Below are 23,157 nucleotides of genomic sequence, written 5' to 3' on the forward strand. Positions count from 1 at the left end.
AACCTAACCCGAAAGCCGATGGGCCTGCCGACGGGAAAGAGGGATTTGGACGGGTGGGCGTCACCGGGGCCACAAGGGTGCTGCCCGCTCCCGGGACAGACAGACGGACGGTGCAGACCAGACGACCTGACCAGACAGGGCGGGGCTCAGACGAGCCTCCCTTCCCCCACCCCAAGTCTTCACGAAGAATTACGGCCCCACAACCCTCTGACCCTCAGTTCTGAAACCCCCAAACTCCCTAGAAACAAAGATTCGTTTTTCAAGTTCGTAGCAAAGGTACGAGGGTAGCTTTCTGAGGAAAGATGAATGTGATGGTGTGCGCTGCCCCAGCCCCTGGGCTTCTGCCACATAAATACACACGTGTTCACTTCTGACCACCCAGCTGCCCCGAGGAGGAGGCTGGCTCTTTTCTCTGGCATCTACCGGGGAAATCGCCCCATTTGGTCCCGGTCTCTTGGGAAACTGAGCCCTGAGTGAGCTGCATTGCTTTTCTACGTGCAGACTGTTTCCCCTCCAGGCTGAAGAGCCTGTGCAGAATCACAGACACACACTGGACGCCGGGAATGGTCCCCGCCCCGCCCGATGTGGCCCTGGGGATGGTTCTGGGCACTAAACCTCAGGGATGGGGCGGGAGGGACTGAAGAGGTCTCTGGGCGGCTCCGGTCGCTGACAAGAGCACAGCCGCCTCCAGGGCCCCAGGCTGTAGTGGGATTTGTCTTCAAGTTCCCCATCCCCTCGGCTCCTCCAGCAGCTGCCCCAACCATCGACAATGAAGATGAAGATGACGATGACGATGACGATGACGGATCGCAGTGGGCTGTGCTGAGGGCGGATCGCAGTGGGCTGTGCTGAGGGCGCCCCGCAGGGTCCCGGCAGGTACGGCAGCCCCTCCCCCCGCTTCCCTTTCAGCTCTTTGCTCCCAGGGCTCCTGGGAAAAGGTAAACCCCCAGCGCCCAGATCTCTGCCTGCAGTCCTGCACCACTCAGCCCAGCTGGTCTTCCCCAAACAGCACGGGGGGCCTGAAATCACTTTATTTCTTATCAGTTTCTCAGTGGCTTTGGTTGCAAGCTGTCCAGTCTCGGGGGGCCTCCTGGGTGGGGAGGTGTCAGACAGCGGCAGCCGCGCGTTTCTGTCCCTCCCCCGTCCCGGCGTCCACCTCTACTGGTGACAGAGGGCCCCGAGACGTGACAGAGGGACATACTGGGGTCTCAGGTGCAGGCCCCTCTGCTGCTCCTGCCACATCTTGGATCCCCCCCTAGGGCCCCCGCACCTCAAGGAACAAGCCCACCTTCGCCTCGGCCGCTGGTGCCACGACACAGAGCCTACTTTCTGTGGACATTTGCTTGACAATCTCACGCGGAATTCACCTCGGTCACTTCCTGCTGTCCCAGTATGTTTGGTTTGATTCCCAGTACTCCTGCCACATTGCCAGAAAATGCAGTGAATTTTTGAGCCGTTTTGATTTTTGGGTTCGGGGTGGTATGGCCATAGACTGGAGCCATTTAGAAGAGAAGGAGGAACTACTTGGAAAAAGCCAAGGTGAATGGTACACTCAATCCTTTTTTTTTCAATCTCTCTGTGTGTTTTAGTTAATTTATTTATTTTGGCCACACGGCATGTGGGATCTTAGTGCCCTGACCAGGGATCGAACCCGTGCCCCCTGCAGTGGAAGCAGAATCCTAACCACTGGACCAGCAGGGAAGTCCCCTCAATCCTGTTTTCTTAACTGACCAATCCTATATTCTTCAAATGCATTTGCAAGATACCAGAAGTTTTCCAGTTTATGTTCTAAGGTCGTTAATTCTGCTACGGACACTTCTTGACTATGATTTTAAAGTTAACGATCTTATTTTTGTCAATAGACAAAAGCTCACCTACCTTGCCATGCTTCATTATTTAAGATCCCAAAAGGTGAGTTTAACCTTGAATTTATTTCATGAAGGTTATAAAATTTATTGTACGAAACTGGGTTTTCTGCTAATTGTGGCAGATATATCAAGATATCAAACATTTGTTCCTTTATAAAAAGCACTTGAGGGGCTTCCCTGGTGGCGCAGTGGTTAAGAATCCGCCTGCCAATGCAGGGGACACGGGTTTGAGCCCTGGTCCAGGAAGATCCCACATGCCGTGGAGCAACTAAGCCCATGCGCCACAGCTACTGAGCCTGTGAGCCACAACTACTGAGCCCACGTGCCACAACTGCTGAGCCTGCATGCCCTCAACTACTGAAGCCCACGCGCCTAGAGCCCGTGCTCTGCAACAAGAGAAGCCGGTGCGATGAGAAGCCCACGCACCGCAATGAAGAGCAGCCCCCAGTCGCTGCAACTAGAGAAAGCCCGTGCACAGCAACAAAGACCCAACACAGCCAAAAATAAATAAATTAAAAAAAAAAAAAGGCACTTGACAAAGGATAAACCAGGAATAAGTCATTAGAAGTTAAACTACACATCAAGTTCTTGAATTTAAAATCAGTTGGGAAATTTGGGGGCTTTCTCATTTCTAACCTGTTCCATCCACCCAGATGGCCTGAATTGCTGCATGTGTGTCTGAGAAAGAGGAAACTGCTGAAGAAGACCCACAGGTTGGAAGATTAAAGTATTTGATCGTTATTAGCCAATTTCTGAATTCCTGTGTGTGTATTCCCAGGGGTGTGTGACATGTCGGCAAACAGCAGAAAGTATCACAAAAACAGGTTTTTCCTGTCATGACTTGAACCCTAGCCTCTTCAGTTACTCCTGGCTCCTCTGTCCTCTGCACAGCTGACCCTGCACCACGTGGGTCTGGACACCCGCGGCCACGGGGGCCCGTAAGCCCTACGTGGGTCAGCCATCGAGCCGTCCGAGGGCCCGTGGTGCGTCCACGGGGCCAGCGGCGGTCGGGTCCCACATGCCTGCGTCACTGCGGGGCCAGAGCCGTGGTACAGACGGTGACGGAGCACCTCACTCCCGCTCTGCACGTCACGCACACAACGCTCCCAAGGGGACAGACACCCACTGGCCTCGCTCAGGGCTCCCGCGAGGCCAGGGCTGCCCGGAGGGCCGCTTGCACGGCTGTGCCATCTGTCAACACTCCTCGCCCTGGACCCCGAGAACCCAGCGCTTCCTTCACGCCTGTGCGTTTCTCAGCTGTTCCACGGGGAGGGGGGCAGGGCCACTGCAAAACCGCCCGGCCTCGCCAGCACGTGAGCCCACGAGGCAGGACGCCGATGGACTGACTGCGCTTTTAGGTTCCAAGCAGGATAACGGGCGGCTGGGTGACCGACCGCCAGCCTCCGAGCAGGCGTGTTCGCGGGGCGCCCTCCAGTGGCCGCCGCGGCCCCTCACTCTCCGCGCGGGCGGGCCTGCGGGACTGGCCCCGGGCAGCTCCTAACAGCGTGACGCGCTGACCCCCGAGGAGGAGGCCCCGTCCCGCGTCCCGAGTTTCCTTCAGAAGCCGGGCTGTGCGGATGCTCTAGCCCAGGAGCCTCCGGCTCTCAGAACTCACAGCAAATCCTGCTTTTACAAGACACGCCCTCACAGCAGTGGAGGTGAGCTCAGCCCATGCGGTGCCGCTCCGCATGCGCACGCGCACGCGTGCACACGCACACGCACACACACAGCCCCCGGTGGCACCGAGCCCATGGGGCCCGGCTTTCACGGGGGCAGCCCGACACTGGACTTCATGCCCAATCTCTGACCTCCAGCAGTCGGGTCACTAACGCAGAGCACTGCATGCCGGGGCCGAGACACAGCAGGAAAGTAAAGAGAAAGCAAAGCAGTCAGATAATGTGGGCTTGTAAAAAATGCTGGGTTTTTTTAGAAAAACTTTTTATCAAGAAAGAGGCAACAGCAAGTGGTGGAACGGGAAGGGGCCTGCTCACGACGGCCAGCTGCCAGACCCGCGGGGACTGCCCGTCACCTGTGCACACAGGAAGTTTCCAAATCTACAGAGGGTCACTCGAAGGGTCAGTGTTCCTTAGAGACGTGGCCTCGGGCATCTCTCTTCACCAGAAAGCAAGAAAGAGCTAGAAGACGAATGGGTCATGTCAACAGGATCGGGAGCTGACTGCCAGGGGCTCCCCTCAGCCTCGCTTGGGACTATCTGAGCGTAAAAAAGACAGTGAATGTGGAATTAAAAGTCTATGCAGACACTCAGAGGGAAGGAGGGAGGAGGGAGAAGCAGCAGGAAGTCGCCACCTTGTAAGCCAGGGCCCCCACGCCAGGCAGGACCCGTGAGGGACCGCTTGTCAGCCACGCTGCCGCACCCGGCCCCTCGGCCCCCGGTCTGCATAGCACGGGGACTGGAGCGGACACGTACGCAGCCAGGAAGGCCCGAAAAGGCCGGGTCCTGCCGGTGGGCACGAGGCAGGGAGCGACTGGCCGAGTGGAAAGGGCTAGAGAGCCACGTGCCCCTCCCGCCCCCCCACCAGCAGGCTGACACGAAGGGTGTGGGGCGGTCACGTCTCATGTGCCTTCAGGGTTACAAGTCAGCGTGCTGCGGCCCTTCAGAAGATGCAGCCCAAGACGACAGTTCCCAAGAGGTCAGCATCCGAGTCAGACGGGACCACAGGGCAGCGTGGTGACAAGCGCTCGCAGGAGAGCCTGGCAGAGGCCGTGCCCCGTCCAGGCAAGCCGAGGACGCACAGAACCACCGGGGCGGCCCTGACTGCACAGCTTCACACTCAGGACCCAAAAGCACCCACGATGGCAAAGATTCAGAAGCCAGTGTCCACAGAGGGGGTGGTTAGTAAACGACGGTCACCGCGCTACCGTAGCTACGTACCCCCTGAGACGTCTGCGGAACCGTGTAGGAGCACACAGAGCACCGAGGGGCTCGGCAGCACTCCCGCCGGACGTGGAGCCCGCTCCGTGTAGACACAGGACCACCCAAACCCCACACGGAACCCCACCACTGGGACGGGCTCGTCTCCCCACCCTCTGACCCAGGCAATCCTGGTGAGCGAGGCCCGCTTCGCAGACCCTCTCAGGACTGTGTCGGGGGCGGCGGCCGAGAGCTGCCACGGAGGGCACGGCATCCTCCGGGCTCGGGCCGCGGGCGCTCCCGGGGACCCCGGGGCTGGACCTTGGTGACCCTTTTGCAAGGCTGAGGGAAGGGCCTCAGAAGCCCTGGCCCGTGGTCTGAATTGGCACCAGAACAAGCCGGGGGCCCGTCTTCCCGGGAAATTCCAAGGCTCACGTAAGAGCCTCCAAGGGAGGCTCCCGGCAGGAGAGCGGGTGGCCGGCCACGTGGGAGAATGCTGGCGGCGTCACGTGCCTCAGACGCTTCCCCTGCGAACCCACGAGCCCACCCTCAGGCGCTCACTGGGGAAAGGACACTTACGCTCAGGTGAAAACCCACCCACAAATTCTGATGGCAGCTCTGCTCGTAGAGCCCAAACCCAGAAACGACCCAGCGTCACTCCAAGCAGCCGTGGTCCATCCACACGGCGAATCCTGCTTGGGCCGCATTGCAGGGCTGCCGAGAGCAGGCCCCACCTGGCCAGGCCAGACGCCGACCGCCGAGGACCGGCACCAGGATGCCAGGCACCTGGAGTGGGTTGCGCTCACAGGCCGGGCGCCCCCCGACGACAGACCTCACGTGGGCACGTCCTGACACACCCTCCGGCCCCCGGGTCCGGCAGTCCAGGCGCAGGGCTGGACGCCACCAGCGACCCCCGCGTCATCGCTCTGACTCACAGCTCAGCCGTAAGGCGGGATCACGCCTGCACCGCCTCGTGCGGACCACCGCCAGCCCGGAGCAAATCTATGCAGAAAGCGCTACCAGCGTGTCTGCCTGTGGTGGGCGCCCCAACTCCTGAGAGCTCATCCACCCCTCTCTGTGCCCTGTCCCCGCTTCTCTTTGGGGGTGAAGGGGAGGGGAGACCCTCAAGGCTACAGTGGATCCCAGGCTACAAGGGGGTGGGAATGGCTGGGTGGGACGGAACCGTGGACAGTTTCCTGAGAAAACGTCTCCAGCGTTTCATGTTATCTTCCCAAGTACACCCAGAAATGGAGCCGAGGACAGCTGGTCAGCCCGGCTGGCGAGGCGGCTGTCGCTCGGCCAGGTGTGTGTGCCGGGGCCCCGCTGGGAGGAGTGCTCGGAGCCCCTAGACCCACCGTGCTGCACCAGGCGGGCCCCCCAAGACCAGGGGCTCAGGGAGCCAGGTCCCAGGTCCCACCCGCCAGGACACCTCGCCCCCGGGCCGGATTCTGAAAGCGAAGGAAGGTGTGGGCATCCATCTGGGTCTGCACGGTACGTGAAGCCTCGAACTCTACCCTCTGCTCACGTGCCTGGGGAGGAGAGGGAACGGAGCCCTGCCCTGTGGGCCGGCCGGCCGGGCAAGCCAGCGCATCCAGCGCCCACCCCTGGCAAGGGGCTCTGCCTGGTCTTCCTGTCCGCGAAGCTTACCCAGCCTAGGAAGAGGCTCTTCGGGTGTCCGCCGTGCAGATGGGGAGGCCAGGGCCCGAGAGTCCAGGTGGCCCAGGTGCAACAAGCCGCGGCCACGCCAGGACACCAACTCCCGTCTGCAGACCCCACGTCCACGGCCCCCCGCCAGAGAGCCCACGGCGTGGGGGAAGAAAGACGATGCGGTAAAGCTGGGGTTCGCTCTTCTTAAGTTAGTGGTGGAACGTGGAAGAGCTGCGTCCTCCGAAGTGGTAAACCAGCACCTCTGTTTGTTCCTTTGCTTTGCCTTAGCTCCACCGCTCCAAACCCACCCACCAGGACTCTGAATCTGTCCACCCCGGGCGAAGTGAGACCTTCCGGCTGGGTCCCCCGGATTTGGGCCGACTTTGCGCCTCCAAACAACCTTAGCATGATGTCTTATCTTAAGCAACCGCCTTACGCAGTCAATGGGCTGAGTCTGACCACTTCGGGCATGGACTTGCTGCACCCCTCGGTGGGCTACCCGGCCACCCCTCGGAAACAGCGGCGGGAGAGGACGACGTTCACCCGGGCGCAGCTAGATGTGCTGGAAGCGTTATTTGCTAAGACCCGATACCCAGATGTCTTCATGCGGGAGGAGACGGCGCTGAAAACCATCTTGCCTGAGTTCAGGGTACAGGTGCGGTTTAAGAATCGAAGAGCTAAGTGCCGCCAACAGCAGCAGCAACAGCAGAATGGAGGTCAAAACAAAGTGAGACCTGCCAGAAAGAGGACATCTCCTGCTCGGGAAGTGAGTTCAGAGAGTGGAACAAGTGGCCAATTCCCTCCCCGCTCTAGCACCTCAGGCCCAGCCGTTTCCAGCAGCAGTGCTCCTGTGTCTGTCTGGAGCCCAGCTTCCATCTCCCCACTGTCAGATCCCTTGTTCACCTCCTCTTCCTGCATGCAGAGGTCCTATCCCACGACCTACACTCAGGCTTCAGGTTATAGTCAAGGATATGCTGGCTCAACTTCCTACTTTGGGGGCGTGGACTGTGGATCTTATTTGACCCCTATGCATCACCAGCTTCCTGGACCAGGGACCACACTCAGTCCCATGGGTACCAATGCAGTCACCAGCCATCTCAATCAGTCCCCAGCTTCTCTTTCCACCCAGGGATGTGGAGCTTCAAGCTTGGGTTTTAACTCAACCACTGACAGCTTGGATTATAAGGACCAAACTGCCTCCTGGAAGCTTAACTTCAATGCTGACTGCTTGGATTATAAAGATCAGACATCTTCGTGGAAATTCCAGGTTTTGTGAGGACCTGCAGAACCTCTTTTTGTGGGTGATTTTTAAATATACTGAGCTGGACGTTCCAGTGTTAGCCAGGCCTTGGTTAAAAGCGTTAGATGGCATGACGCTCAGACTCATCTTCTGATCGACGTCGCGGGAGGCATAGAAGGAAAGATGAAAGGCCTTAGAGGGGCCTGCCAACCAGCTACCTGAAATGGACAAACCGTTTGATACTTAAGATCCTATCATAGTTTTAGATCATTGGTTTTACTGATTCGCAAAGTGATCGAAAGCATTCTAGCCACGTGCAACCAAATACCACCAAAAATAAACAAACAAAACTAAACTGTGAGGGAAAGGAGGGAAAGACATCGCCTTCTTAAGCAGAGGTGTTCCAACGTCTCAGCCAATCCTTGGCTGAATCTTAGGAATGGACAGTGTCCCAAGCTCACTCACGTTTCATGGCCAACTGGTAGCTGGCACTGAAAAACTTTTCAGGGCTGTGTGAATTGTGCGCCTGATTGTCCTAGACGCACTACTTTATTTCAAAAATAACGTTCATAAGGAGTCAATATGTAGTTTAAGAGACAATCAGTGTGTGTCTTATATAAATGGTACATCTGTGGTTTTTCATCTGTGCTAGACTTCAAAACTGTCATCTCCTGTTATTGTATGCAAACTTGAACTCCACCTCTGCAGGGGTTCTTCTGTGATTAAATGCGTTATAATTATAAGCAAATTCAGAGCAACTGAGTACTTATCTAAAAAGATTACCTGTGGCTGGAGGTAGCTGGAGGAGCTGCACTGAAACTTTACAACAAAATGTCTCTGGACAAGGAGTGAGAGAAGAGAAACAAAAGGACACTAATTCATCTGTAATTTGCTGTTGGTAAGCCTAGCAGTAAAGAGACATTGGTCAATTGCTCTGACCCTGATGAATTTATAAACTGAGATCATCGTTGTTTATGCTTGCAGATGTTAACTGGAAAAGTTATATATGCATAAACCTTTCTTCCTGGATTCGGCAGATATGTATAATTATATTAAAATGGTTCTAGCACACACACACACACACACACACACACACACACACACACACACACAAAACTGGGGTTCCCTCACCCGAGGAAGGCCCCGGCCTTGGAGGGAAGCCTGGGAGGCACGCTGGGGCCAGGTTCGGACACACACCCTCCCCCTGCCCGGCCACCAGGCCAGGTGACAGCTGACGGCCACAGCTGCGTGGCCCTGACCCCACACCACCAGCAGGGACCAAGGCGCACGCCCGAAGGGGCCTGAAACGCCGGCCGCCGTGGAGATCGGACACCAGGACAGCCTGATGCCGTCTTCCGACCTGGAGTCGATGTTCACGAGATCTTTTTTCCAATTTGCCTTAATTAAAGAGACAGGCCAACTCATTTCCTCTCAGTGTGGTCACCAATCTTAATTTTGACGTCACCCAGCATCCTGGCAATCGCTCACGGCCTTAAGCGCTGCCCCATGGAAAACATCACTATTCACTGCGTCTCTCGGACGGAGGAAGCCAGACACATACCTGGGAGCGAGCGGCTCCAGGGCCCAGACCCCCTGCCTGCGCGTGGGGTGGCGAGCAGGGTGAGGACGTGGGCAGTGCTCTCTGCGGGTCGAAATAAAGGCAGCACACCAAGCGGCGTTCAGGCAGGGCATCAGCGCCGCACACACGTGCACAGGCATGTGCGTGCAGGCACACGCGTGTGCTAGAGACAGCAGGGAGGAGGGCCACAGCGAACCCATGGATGCAGAGGCTGCCGTCAGGCAGCCAGTGTGCCTGAGAACGCCGCTGCAAACGCAGGGCCTGTGCCGAGTCACGCAGCACCTGCAGCCGGGCCGCGGCCCTTCCCGTGGTTGGAGCCGGCCCACCGCCAGCGTTCTGTGGAAACGGTTTCCAGCTCGTCGCCTTCAGTTTCCTCTGAACCACAGCAGCGCTCTCTCCCCGCCTCATCAATTTAGTTAAAGTTTGCGGAGGGGAGACATGTACGTGGAAACAAAATGATTTCCAGGCCGGGAAGGCTGAGCCTGCGGGCACTGTAACTTCAAGCCCTCCCTCCAGGTCTCAGGCCTGAGCAGAGCCCCCTTCCCCAGGGAGAGGCCAGACTGGTCAGAACTTCTCTGGGTCCAAAGGCGGCGACACCCTGCCTTCAAGCAACGTGGACTCTGGCTGTTCGTTCGCTCCATGAGGGCAGAGGCCCCGATGAGAACCGCAGGATGCACCGACCGGCTGGAAATGGAGAGCCTCGAACCCCATCCTGGAAACCTTGCACTGAACCCTTCTGCGGCGCACACGCTATAGTGGTTCTCAGAATGCGCTCCATCAGCACCGAGGGAGATGGAGGGGGGTCCTGGGGGAGGGGGGGTCATGGGGGTTCTTGTACCCCACCCTGCTCCAGTGGGACCCAGCTTGAACCTGCCCGGGATCCACCAATTCCCATGGCCGCCCACCCTCCTCGGGAATCGGGGTGGGACCCAGAAAACTTTTCAATGAGGTCGCAGGGCGTCCCTAACTTAGGGCAGCCCAGGTCCCCCCGGTGAGAGCTGGTTCCCATGACGCGTGTCCACAGCCAGCGAGGACGTCGTAGCCGCGCAAGGTGTCGCGTCCAGGTGTGCACTTGGCTACGCGGCTCTGTCCCCGTGGGCTCTTTAACCTGACCACCTTCCTCCGGGGCCTCGCCAGGCTGGGGGGCCCAGAAGACGGCCCGTGGGACCTCGCAGCCCCGGCCTGCTGGCGACGATGCTGTCACTCGCGGCCATCGGCCGGCCAGACTTCCTGGCCACGGCCGACCTGGACTGTGCCGTCCTCTCCTTTCTGTCCAACACCTGCTACTTCAACACGCAGGACGTGCAGCTGGCGATGCCATTCGCGTTCCTGCCGTGGCGCCCTCTGTCCTGTCCGCAGGGGCTGACCTGGCGGCCGTCGGGGGCAGCGGCCCTGCTGGGCACGTCTGGGGAGCTCTGCGAAACCACGCTGTGTCAGGCAGACCTGCTGACAGCCTGGCCTTCGTCCTGCAGCCGGCGTCCAGCGGGCCAGGCGGGCAGCTCCTACCCAGAGGGACGCGGCCTCTGCTCAGCTGGTGGCTTCCGGTCGCCCTGACCACCATCGCCCTCCACCTCCCCTACCACAAGGCTCTCCTCCAGCAGGCCAGGCTCGAGCTGCAGAGGGCCGGAGGCTCCCCCAGGGACGAGCCGCCTGGGAACCTCGTGGAGCTGCCCTGCCTGGGGAGAGCTGTGCAAGCTCCCGGCCGCCCTCCTCCCCACAGCCGTGCGGCTGGGCCCTGCTGAGTGTCGGAGCATCTCTGGCAGAGGTGCAGGTGCGGGAAGCCGGCAACAGCTTCCCCCTGAAGGGGCTCAAGTCGGAGCCCCTGCCCGTGGACATAAGCCACGCAGGCCGGCGGGGGACTCTCCCGGCCCTGCAGAAACCCAGAGCGGCGTGCTGAGAGCCAACAGGGATGCCGGGCTGTCCGGAAGGTGCTTACTGAAAACGAGCTTTCTGGCTTTCAACTCAGTTTATGCAAAAGCATGACACCTTAGCCCAAACCAATACTCACACCTGAAGGCTGGTGTGGGGAGTGAGTGCGGGCTGACACCTGACCAGGTGGAAGGTTCTAGCCTGTCTGCTGGCCGACATCTCTCCCCTACCCCAACCAAAGGGCAAGGAAGGAATCTTGAAGATAAAAACATTACTCAAATAACTTTATGGGCTTGTCTTACCCTGGCCCTGAACGGTCGTGGCTGGTTGACCTCCAGCTCTGCCAGGAAGCGGGGGCCGCACAGATCTCAGCAAGAACAAACGCCGGTTTTGTCTTTTTAATGTATCATCACTGGGGGTCTGAGGACATCACCCACAGGCACAGCTGTCCAGCACTAAGGCGACGGGTGTGAGCCCGTGGTGACCGTCGCACACCTGTCACGCTGTCCATGACCCAGCGGACAGCGGGGGCCCGTCACCAGGAGCGCTGGATAGACCGGCTGTTTCAAAAGCCTCATGTGTTCTATTCGACAGTATGTGCAGAAAGGCTAGTAACACGGGAAACATAGAAATCCAAGGGAGGGTAATTAGTCTTATTCCAAAGCTTACATCCATCGGTCTTACTGCATTTACATCACGGTTTACTTGGCTGAGCAGAGAACAGGGACGTGCAAAGGAAAGGCATCTTTCTGGCTTTATGAAACCTCTACCTTTGACAGCTTCGTTTTTTTTTTTTTTTATTAAGACCTTGCTTTTTTAGTTTTTAGATTCACAACAAAAATACAAAGAACTTTTAAATTTCGCATTTATCTCCTGCCCCCAAACAGGCACAGCCGTCCGTCTCCGGGTGTCACGACTGATGAACCTGCACTGACACACCTCCACGGCCCCAGTACAGCCTCTACACTGGGGCGCACTGGGTGCTGCCCGCCGCGCAGCTGAGACAGGTGTATAATGACATCTACGACTTCTCTGTCACTTACATATTCATGAAACCTCTACCACGGACCCCGTGCAGCACGCCCACAGGGGACAGAGCTGGGGTCAGGGGTGAGCCGCCCCCCACCCAGACCATCAGCAGGACACGCAGCGTCAGGGCCGACGTGGAAAGGCGGCTTCTTCGTGTGACACACTGACCACCAGATGCTGGACGTGAAATTTTCCTTGTTGAGTGTTTCAGTGTCACCGTCGTCCTTACGGAGTACTGACTCTGTCTACCCGGGCGGGCGGGCTATGACCTGAGGACGGGCAGGGTTCTCTGCAGAGCTGTGCTCAGGCTCTGTTAGTCGACGTCCAGAGCAGCCTCAATACGCGGGTCCATCCTGGGGTCTCCGCGCACTGTCATGACTGCTCACAGACGGTGCGGGGCTAGAGCAGGCCGCCTCTGGGGGCTGGGGGGGCGGGGGTGGGTTCAGCCTGTGGCTCCAGGGACGCTCGTGCCCCGCAGGCAGATTCAGCCAGAGTCCAGGGGCTGCTACCCAGACCCGGCCCCTCCCCTCCAGGACCGTGCCCAGCCCTTGTGCCCCCAGCGCCCGGGAAGGGCCCCTCCTGGCCCAGGGGCCGGCACACGGCCTCCGCAGCCCCCCTCCCTCCAGGCCCACCCGCTGCTCGGCCTGTGGTGCCAACACCTGAGAAGAGCCCTTTCCTGGAGGCCGTCCCGTTTTCTATGGTTTGTGGCAGGCGTGCAGGCCAGAGGGGAAAGGACCTCAATCGATCAATTCACAGTAACAGACGCCAACGGCTTGCCAGTCTTAGAACCAGACGAGGCGACAGCAAGTCCCCGAGTGCGCAGGGCTCCCTGAAGAAACGGCGGCCGAGCCTGGAGGACTTGCTCACACTGCGTTTCTAAGTATGTCGGCTAAAGGAACCATCTTAGGACCCGCCACAAGAATGTAAACTCGTGGCTCTCAAACTTCCTTTTCAGCAGCAGAAGCCTTTCTTTAAACAAAGCCCGAGACGGTCAAAGGGCTGCTCTGGCTGGAGGGGGGGGCGGGGCCGACCGCTGGAAGGTCAAGGCCCCCAGCCCCCTGTCCCCGTCCCCGCGGCTCTGGTCCACTCAGCCCGCATCCTGCACCCCGTCAGGACACACAGAGCCAGAGAAAGAGCTCCAGAGCCAACCAAGAGCTAAGCAAACACACAGGCTCTCTGGCGGTGGGGGGGGGGGGGTGGGGGCACCTGACTCCAGGAGAGGGTGTGTGGGATAAAGCGGGACTGACGGGGTGGGAAGCCACCTCCTGGGGCTCCTCGCCCCTCCCAGGACACTGCTGGGGCCACTAACGTGCGGCTGGGACAAGGACCTGGGCCTGCAGCCTGGCCTTCTAGAGCATTCCACCCAGAACCCCCAGGGACGGGACAGCCCCTCCCAGGGCAGACCCCTGTTCCCGTCGCTGCCGGCATGTCCTTCTCAAAGGCCAAAAGGAAACGTCCAGGAGGCTCCTGGCAACGGCACAGAGGAGCCAGCTGCCTGAGAGTCAACACCAGCCGAGCCCTGGGCCGCTGCCTCGAGTCGTAAATACCGTAAATACCGCGGGGCCGTGCGTGCAATGGGCGCCTGCGCTGGGGCTGGGGAGCAGCAAACCCTTCCCACGACGGGGCTGCCCTCCGGGAAACGGCCGGGCCACGGATACGTCGGCAGCTGTCGGGCACACGCACTTGCGCACGCGCAGGACCGGGACTCGCGACACCAACAGGGGCACGACGGCTGTGTCGAGACGCGAGGAGCCCAGCGAGGGGAGCGCCAGACGCGGCTTCCGGCCCGCCCCGCCCCCCCGCCCCGCACAGAGCAGAGCGCTGGGTGAGGCGGGGTAGGGGCGGGCGAGGGGCACCACCCAGCTGCTGATCGGACCAGGTTCCCTCCACTGACCCGGTTCGGGGATGGACAGGACGATCCCGAGAACTGCACTTCCGCACCAAGAAGAGCGCGTGTCAGGCCGACGGTCAACGTGGGAGGCTCCCGGCGAGGAGAGGGGGCCCAGAGGCCCTCAGGCGGGCCGAGTCCCAGCTCCGAGGCCCTGGTGACATTCCTTCTGAGCTCTGTTTTCCCATCAATACAACGGGGATACCACCTCACCTCACGGGGAGCTCACGGAGGATTCCGAGACGGTGGGCGCCACGCTGCCCGGTGTGGAATAAGCGCTCTTTCAAGGCTGGATGTCAAAGTGTACAGACGGGCTTCACGCCTCACGAAAACGTCTACGAGGCCTCTTGGGCCCTGCCCGTGTGAACATCAACTGGGGTTCAGTGGCCTGACGCCCCCCAACGCCGTGGCCTGGCCCTCACGCTGACCAGCTGCAGGAGGGTTGACAATTACTTACCCACCCGGGGCCACGAGAAAAGTGGGCCCGTGGCCTAGCAGCCCCAACTCGGCCCAGGACCATCGGCCCCAGGTGAGTTCGGGGACACACGGACGAGAGGCGGGGCTGCAGGCCGTGGCTCCCGCCAGGAGGGAGCGGCTGTGCTCCAGTGACGTGACTCGGCTATTTCAGGGTCTGAAGTTGTGTTTTAGTCGTTTATTTAACTCAAGGAGAAACTGTACTTTCTCATGACTCACTGCTCTCAAGATGGCGTCTCCAGCATTTCTAGTGCTGAAGCCATCTTGCATGTGCAGCTGGCCAGAGACAGGTCTAAAATCAAATCAGCCCCATTTATGTGATCACGCCATTCTTTAAAAAGCGAACCTATTAGAAGCACAGCTGGAAAGAACCCTGAACGTTAGTATTTTTCCATAAAAAATTCACCACTGTCTTCTGTGGAAACGTGTCTGAAAAGATGTTAAGTCAGCATCGCTCAAAAAACACCTTCAAGCTCACGTGCACTCAGCTGGGAACAGAGGAGAGAAGGCTCCCCCGGGGCTCAGGGAGCCCGCCCTCGCCCCACACCCCCGTCCCACCAGGCGGGGGCTCCCACCGCAGCGGAGTTCAGTCTCACAGCTTCAAACACCAAAGAGGTGAAAAAAGGGACCCCCTGAGGAAGGTAGGAGATGGATTAAAATGCAGTGCTGATGAAAACCACGCAACTCTCGCTGGCGACCAGGGCACGGAGGGCCTGCAGAGCTCTCGGCCCCGAGCTGAGCGTGTCCGGAGACGCCTGCGGCGGCTGTGCCAGCCTCTCCAGGCCGATGGTGACATCCATCCGCCGGCAGGCGGGGCGCACGGTCAGTCGGCCCTGGAAGTCGGGTCAGGCCGGCCCTGCCGGCACCAGGGCGGGCACACAGCGGGAGGGCGGGGGCCGTGGCGGGAAGAGGGGTCTTAGGCAACACCCGCAGGACAGGCACCTCCAGGGGCTTCGGGAGCAAAGGAAGGGGGAGCGGAGGCTACACATCTACCCGACTCTGAGCTCACCTGCCGAAAATACCTGCTACTTGTTGGGTTTACATTTCTTCCTACAAGTGTCTTGTGAAACTCCTAGGTGAAATTGTCTATGTATAATTCACATACTACTCTCCGAACTTAAGAAATCTAGTTTTAGTTTTAAAGGCAGTCCATTGCTAAAACAAGCAAGAATATGTACGCTTCAACAAAGGATGATAGATTTTTATCTAAAAGATAAGACCCATTTACAATCCCTTCAAACTTAGAAAGAGGTTTGTATCAGTGGGTGAAAAAAAGCTGTTCAACTGGAAACTTCTCTGAAGACGCTTTGGTGGGACTGAGCTCAGTGCCAGAGGGGGAGAAAAAGGCCCAGCAAAAAAGGGGTTACATCCGGACCTGTGGGAGGTGCCCGCCCGCCAGCCGCGGGCCTATAAAGCCTGCCTGCGGCTGCCAGAGGCCAACGAACCGACAACCGACCGGGCTGCCTGCCGAGGACAACGGGCTGGACTCCGGAGCCTCCACGCTCCTCTCCAGCGTCCCGCGAAGGTCCCGATTCCACCCCCAAGTCCAGAGTCGCTGCCGCCCCCAGCCGTGAGCGCATCCCGGAGGCTGGCGGAGCTGCCCTCCCAGGGACGGGGGACGGGTCTGCTCAGAGGACACACGCGGGTGGCCAGCGGCAGCCACGCAGGTAAGCGCGACCCAGGCTCTGGGTCTGTGTTCGGGTCAGCGCCGGGACGGAGACGGGCCGGGCAGACGGGGCTGGACGTCCCGGCTGGGTGCAGCACAGACTGGGCACCTTCAGTGAGGGCGGCTCAGCAGGAAGGGTCTTCCCTGACGCTGGCTGAAAACAACGCTAGCTGCGCTCCGTCCTGGTTTGTTCAACAAGCATCTTTCTCACTCCAAGAAGATCGCCAGGGCTCTGACGGCGGCGCGTCACTCACTCCCTCAATGAGGACGCCCGCCAACCCGAGATTAATTTAATATGTAAAACATACCTCGTAGATCTGACAAAAACGTGGTTCATTTTTCTAGATCTGGACCAGCAGTGGCAATCTGAAACAAAATGATACCTGACTGTTTTATACTCCCCTATTTGTAAATTCGTGGCCAACTTTCATGAGGAAAGTGTGTCAGCAGTAAGGTTCATGCTTATCTTTTCATCAGACCACCATGAAAACAGCAGCATTGCTCAAGGACCAAAGACCCATTTACCCGGGAAAGAAGTGACGGCCAACACCTAACGAGCACAGGGGAGGGCAGGTGTGTCTCAAGGGCTCTGCTCGCCTTGGAGTTTCCTGAGAAGCGGTCCAAAACTTTCCAAAATCCCCACGTTTAAAGAGCAAAACCAGTACTCTGAGCAGTTTTACAGAGAAATTTAAAAACAGAGGCTTTAAACATCACAGATGGAATCTGAGAACAATGGCACTTATGTGGTTCAAATTGGGATTACCTATCAAAGATGAAGAACACAACACAACTAGTAAAATCCAGTTTATCAACCCCAGTGAAGCAGAGGTTATTGAACCCTTTTTAAAATAACTGACTCCAAGGTCCCGATTCATCTCTTTCCTCCTTTTTTTTTAGAAACTCTGTTTTCAAGCAATAGGTCAGTAAGCACCTGCTGCTCTGGCAACTTTGAAAACGATCCCTGGCCACCTCCCAGGTGAGGCAGAAACTCTCCAAGGCGGTCACTAAGGCTCCTCCGCCCCAGCCCTGCTGACGGGGCTGCCCCACAAAGCCGGGGCCACCTTGCCCCTCCCCAGCCGCGATGCCCGAGACCGCAGATCCTGCCCAGGGTGCCCAGGTCAACGCCGCAGAGCCTCTGGGGAGCGCGCTGAGCAGAGCCCGTGTCAGGCCGAGCGCGTGAGCGGCCACCGGGGCGAGACGGTCAGAAGCAGAGGTCTGGGAGGGTTGCTCTCCCCAGCCTCCAAGTCACAGCGTTTCTAGGTTGCAAACAGCAGTAGAGAAATTCATTCGGTTTTACAATCATTTGGCAAAACAGTGAAAAAAATTCAAATCTTATTTCCTAAAACAATGACCACCTTTATTTCTCATGTTCTCTCATTCCATGCTCTGAAAACAGTTCCGTGTTCGGCACCCAAACTTAGGGTTAGCCAAAAATGCTAGACTTCTTTGATCTGTATTATTGTAAGAGAAAAGACTCTGCTCCACCTCTCACCAAGCGTGCTGGGCCCACTCCCTTCCAGAAAAGGCCGCTTTTCCCCTTCCCGTCTTAGTTCTCTTTCAGCAGCCGCCGAAATAAAACTATTTCGTCTCCTGACCACAACCCTCCTAAGGCTTCCACGCGAACATCCAGCCGTGCTCCCTCCTGAGCTGCGTCCGGCGGGCCTGAGCACGAGTCACCGTCGGCTCCACTCAGACCCAGTGGCCCTGGGAGCCCTCGGGAGAGAACACGGGGCGTGTTCTGCGCTTGACTCTCCCGCTCCAGCACAGGGCCGGCCGGCCCTCCAAGCGGAGGGGACACGTCCAGGCCCGCCCCGCGCGCTCGTGTGCTGCACCCGTCCCGCGTCATCCGCAAGCCCTGAAGCTGCCGAGCTTGAATCCTCTGCTCTTGCTTCCCCAGGTGCCCGGGAGTGAGGGGCTCGGGTGTGGCGGGGACACAGCCGCAGACCCAGAGACCAGGCAGAAGCGCAGGCCGGAGCGCAGGCGCTGACCTCCACCTCCGGTTGCACAAGTGCCCCTGGGACCTGCTCCGCTTTTACAGATGCCTGGCTCACTTCCAAGGGCAGCACCTTTCCTTCTCAAGATGGATCTCCCGTTAAAAACCGGTTTCTGGGAGCCCTGCGGCAAAGCCTGAGAGCCCGGCCGTCCCTCCGGGCGCCCGGCCCCGGCATGGAGATGCCGCCGGGCGCCTGCAACGGCTGCTCCACCGGCCTCGAGCTGCCCCGCACGCTGGCCAACGGCTCGGCCGCGCTCTCGGAGCAGCAGCAGTATGCCATCGGGCTCTTCCTCTCCTGCCTCTACACCATCTTCCTCTTCCCCATCGGCTTCGTGGGCAACCTCCTGATCCTGCTGGTGAATATCCGCTTCCGGGAGAAGATGACCGTCCCCGACCTGTACTTCATCAACCTGGCGGCCGCGGACCTCATCCTGGTGGCGGACTCGCTGATCGAGGTGTTCAACCTGGACGAGCAGTACTACGACATCACCGCGCTCTGCACCTTCATGTCGCTCTTCCTGCAGGTCAACATGTACAGCAGCGTCTTCTTCCTCACCTGGATGAGCTTCGACCGCTACCTGGCCCTGGCCAAGGCCATGCGCTGCGGCCCGTTCCGCACCAAGCCCCGCGCGCGGCTGAGCTGCGGCCTCATCTGGATGGCCTCCGTGTCCGCCACCCTGGTGCCCTTCACTGCCGTGCACCTGCGGCACAGCGAGGACGTCTGCTTCTGCTTCGCCGACGTCAGGGAGGTGCAGTGGCTGGAGGTCACGCTGGGCTTCGTGGTCCCCTTCGCCATCATCGGCCTCTGCTACTCGCTCATCGTCAGGGTCCTTGTGACAGCGCACCGGCACCGTGGCCTTCGCCCGCGGAGGCAGAAGGCGCTGCGCATGATCCTGGCCGTGGTCCTGGTCTTCTTCGTGTGCTGGCTGCCCGAGAATGTCTTCATCAGCGTGCACCTGCTGCAGCGTGCGCCGCCCGGGGCCGGGCCCTGCCAGCGGTCCCCCCGCCATGCGCACCCGCTGGCCGGCCACGTGGTCAACCTGGCCGCCTTCTCCAACAGCTGCCTCAACCCCCTGGTCTACAGCTTCCTCGGGGAGACCTTCCGAGACAAGCTGCGGCTCTACCTGGAGCAGAAGACCGGCCTGTCTGCCCTGAACCGCTTCTGCCACACGGCCCTGAAGGCGGTGGTCCCGGACAGCGCCGAGCAGGCCGAGGTGAAGTTCAGCAGCGCCGTGTAGGGGGCGGGGCGGGGGGGGGGGGGCGGGAAGGGCCAGACGCCGTGCCCCGCGCCGCCCTAGGGCGCCCTCCCGCTGGTCACTCACACACAGAGCTGTCCATCCACCTGGGTCGTGAGCACGGGGCATGGACCCCGCACACGCTGGACCAGCGGCAGACGCTTCTGACACCCGCCAACGAGAGCGAGGAGGAGGGGGACGCTGGGATGAAGTACCCTCGTTTCAAAGCAGACGTGCCAGAAATTTGCCATTTTAGAGGAACAGAACTCACGCAGCTGCCGTGAACTGAAGGTGGCGGAACACCTTCCGCGCCTGCGTGTGTGTGTGTGCGTGCGCGCGCGCGTGTGCGTGTATGTGTGCGTGCGCGCGCGTGTGTGCGTGTGTGTACCGGGCGCCACGGCTAAGCAGGAGGACGCCGGGCGCCCTGCACCTCCCGCCAGCCTGGGGAGGGACGCCTCGGGCGCCTCCTGAAGGGCGGGGTGAACGCAGCGGTAACAACGGTGGCAACGCAGACCCCTCTCGTCACAACGTAACACAGGAAACCTCACGAGTCTGGGGATGTCCAGTCTTTGTCAGTAAAGCGCAGCCATGCCGATTCCTCCGAGTTCTCCACCTGAGCAGTTCCCTGAGGGGCCGCGGGGTGGGGCACTGAGAGCCTCAGCAGCAGAACCACCCCTTCCTCACCGAGAAACAGCTCCCCAGCGTCTGGAGGCGCCCCCGCCGCCCGGAGGACTCCGGGGACTCCGGCCCAAGCCCCGGGACGGTGCCTGACACGGGTGCCACACGCTCTCTGTGCACCAGGATAATCTCTACTGCAAACACACCACACGGCCTCGCTCTTCTGGGGCTCTGCAGGGCTGGGCCCACCCGCCCCGCCCAGGGCCCCCTCCTCCCCAGAAGCACAACCAAGACGGGACGCGGCTGGCCTCGCCGGGAGGTCGGTGAACAATGTTTAAGTGACAGGAAGTGAGCCATTTTTAGTTTTAACAGTTCTCGATGAGTGCAAACCTCCGACAGAGAGTATCTGTCCCAAGGAAGTACCTGCGTTCAACAAGCGCCGTCCCCAGTGGCTCCAGCCCCACCGAAGCCTCGCCTTCCACACAGACTTGCATCTTACGAGGTGAGAGCTGTTATTAAGTTCCCTGAGCCCGCAAGTCCCCATCGCAGGAGCCCCAGCACTGAGGCCTCCATCACGTGCACGCTTGCTCTCGTCCCCGCCGGGAGGGTGGTGATGGCCGGGACATGGAAAGACAGTGTGTTAGTGAACGGGGCCTGTCCCTGACCCTCCAGCAAACCCAGGAGGTGCACGCGTGGCCCCAAGAGTCTGACTTGACCGCTGGAAACCTTAAGCAGTAACGACACAGCCGGGAACCAGGCCCCTCCCTGTGTGCTCGGCTTACCCTGGTATCCAACAGGTAGGAGCAAACCACGCGGAAGCCACGCGAAGCCACGCAAAGCCACCCGGGGTCACAGCCCCGTCCTCCCCCCGAGGTGCCTGACATCAGCACATCTGGGTGGGAACTGCGTCCCACGGAGGCCCTGGAGTGTCGATCGGGGCGGGGCAGCCCTCACCCCGAGGGCGGGCGGGCTGGGCGCTCACAGGGCGGGGCAGCCCTCACTCCGCTGGCGGGCGGGCGGGCGGGCTGGGCGCTCACAGAACCGCCCCCCGCCGCTGGCTAATCAGAGCGAGCTTCCATCCCGCGGTCCCTGGTTCGCCTGAGACCACAGAGCAAACCTGTCCTCCTCACACCTGACACACACCCCCGCAAGCACTGAGGCCTCGAGAGCTCTGTGGTCAGAGACACAAGTCAAACAGGCCCCCGCACAGCACCTGCCGCTCAGCTCTGGAAGCCCATTTCCGGATCTGCAAAACCAGCGGCACAACGGCTCCGAGGGCCCGTTGGGGGGGAGACAGGCTGCGGGATCGCTGCAAGGCAGGTACAAGGCAGAGGCCCCGACTTAACCAAAAGGGGTTCTTACTGAACCAGTTCTTACTGAACCGGAGCCCCTTCTCACCCGAGACCCCGGAGCCCTGGCTCCGGGGGCAGAGCCACGATCAGCGCCCCCAGCGGGCTCCGAGCACGCACAGCCGCCCGCCGGCTCACACACGTCCTTCTCGGAGCGTTTATCTGAGAGCGGAGGCTGGTTTCATGATTTTCGCTGGAGCAGCACAAGATAAAGTCAAGGCGTTCGATGGCTTTGCTGTTTCCTGGTAACCCCGCTCTCCTGGGCAGTAACGCTCTCCGAACCCCGCCAAGAGCACAGAAGTGGAGAGCAGCCAGCACGGAAGGCACGGTGTCAGCACCGAACGCGACTTCCTAACGTCCTCTGTGCTTAATAACTCACTCCCCCGAGCCTGGGAGGCCCCGAGCCTGGAGGGCCCTGGCGGGAGGGCTGTGCGCCCACCCCGTCGGAGGGAAGGCTGGGCCCTAACCTCCCTCTCGGCCGGGGTGTGGGGCACCTGAGATGACCCTAAGCCACCATGACCGAGCACATCAGCGAGGGCGCTGCCCTGACGGACGCGGAGACGGGAGGGGGAAGGGCAGGCGGCGGGCACCCGTGGGAGTGGGCGGGAACTGGAGTTCGGCTTCAGCCCCAGGGTCTGTGGCGGGGACGTGCACGGGGCGTGTGGTGTGCGTGTGCCTGCTGGGCGTGAGCACCTCGGACGCAGACGGGCTGTGTGTGGACACGCTGCCACGGGCGCCTGTACCTTCCCCAGCCCACCCTGCCCAGGCCTGGGCCTCCAGCACCCCTACCCTCACAGGAGGCAGGCGCCTCGGGGTCCTGCACGGGGTGTCCCGCCAGGAGGCGAGAAGCATCAGGACGATGACAGGGTCACATCACCAGGACACAGGGACCCAGCTCAAGGGTTCCCACTGGACGACCTGGGCAGTTTGAGCATCGAGATCATTGGACGGGTAAGTAACCATCAACTACTGAAAAACGAGAATCCACGAGTCCATCCGATAACAAACATATAAATATCACCTAAATAAACTGAGCAATGAAGCAAATACAAGAACCCACAGGAATGAAGGAAGGACTGAAGGGAGGAGTGAGTGACTATACGGGAAGGACCCTGCTCAGAGCAGAGGCCGGCTGACTGGTCCGGCGGAGGGGGTGCTGGGGGCTCGTCGCGCAGCCTGGGACAGGCGAGACCCCTGACGCGGCTAAAGCAGGGGCACTCGGTGGACCAGGAGCCGGACGCCCGACCGCTTTACCGCGGGGAACAGTGACCAACAGCACAGAGACTGGACGGCCCTCGACTCGGGGCTTCCGAGGAGCCCACCTGACGGGAGTCCAGACACGGACCCCAGGGCAGGCAGGGCATCCCCACGTCCGAATCTGGGATCACAGCCAGAACCTAATGGGGGGGAAGCACCACCAGGTCCAAAACAGGGACAGGAGGCAGCCTCCACCCACAACGCCACGTCACGAGAGACAAAGGAGGCGGAGGGCTGCTCCCAGTTAAGGGACGGTCGGGACACGAGCAGCTAAACCAGAATGTGGTCCTGGGGAGGACGGCCCCAGGAAGAAAAAACGCTACAAGCGGGGGGTCCGCTGGTGGAAGTGGACCCCCCAGGAGACTAAGGTATCACATGGACGCTCGACTCCCCGAGACCGAGGGCCGCGCTGCCACTGCGGGGACGTGAGGTGATGCCCTCACGCTAAGGGGACACACACAGAGGGAGCACGAGCTCTTTAGGCGGCAAAGCAATTGGGACAAGTGTGTGCAGTGCCAATTCCATGCCCGGGTACACACTCAAAGGGGTCGGAACAGATGCTCCAACAAGTAC

The 23,157-nt window shown here is 60.0% G+C and overlaps 2 protein-coding genes and 1 pseudogene across 5 annotated transcripts in view; 2 read left to right on the plus strand and 1 right to left on the minus strand.

Annotated features, from left to right (window-relative positions):
- The window catches only part of LOC309654043 (uncharacterized protein), a 64,773-nt gene that overhangs the window by 9,207 nt on the left and 32,409 nt on the right, over positions 1–23,157 (minus strand). The window lies entirely within an intron of this gene.
- On the plus strand, positions 1,435–8,693 carry LOC309654038 (homeobox protein OTX2 pseudogene; annotated as a pseudogene). The gene has a single exon. The product of its transcript is annotated as a homeobox protein OTX2 pseudogene (transcript).
- GPER1 (G protein-coupled estrogen receptor 1) lies at positions 12,647–19,955 on the plus strand. Of its 3 annotated transcripts, XM_082478700.1 has the most exons (3): positions 15,126–16,133; positions 16,478–17,108; positions 18,030–19,955. In XM_082478700.1, exon 3 carries the CDS (start codon positions 18,299–18,301, stop codon positions 19,361–19,363), a length of 1,065 nt encoding a protein of 354 aa, XP_082334826.1. In that variant the 5' UTR covers positions 15,126–16,133; positions 16,478–17,108; positions 18,030–18,298; the 3' UTR covers positions 19,364–19,955. The 3 variants fall into 3 exon arrangements, with proteins under 3 accessions (XP_082334827.1, XP_082334826.1, XP_082334825.1); XM_082478701.1 differs by lacking the exons at positions 15,126–16,133; positions 16,478–17,108 and adding an exon at positions 12,647–15,107; XM_082478699.1 differs by lacking the exon at positions 16,478–17,108.

Source organism: Balaenoptera physalus (genome assembly GCF_965194825.1).
Source record: "Balaenoptera physalus genome assembly, contig: HAP1_SCAFFOLD_1780, whole genome shotgun sequence".
Taxonomy (NCBI): Eukaryota; Metazoa; Chordata; class Mammalia; order Artiodactyla; family Balaenopteridae; genus Balaenoptera; species Balaenoptera physalus.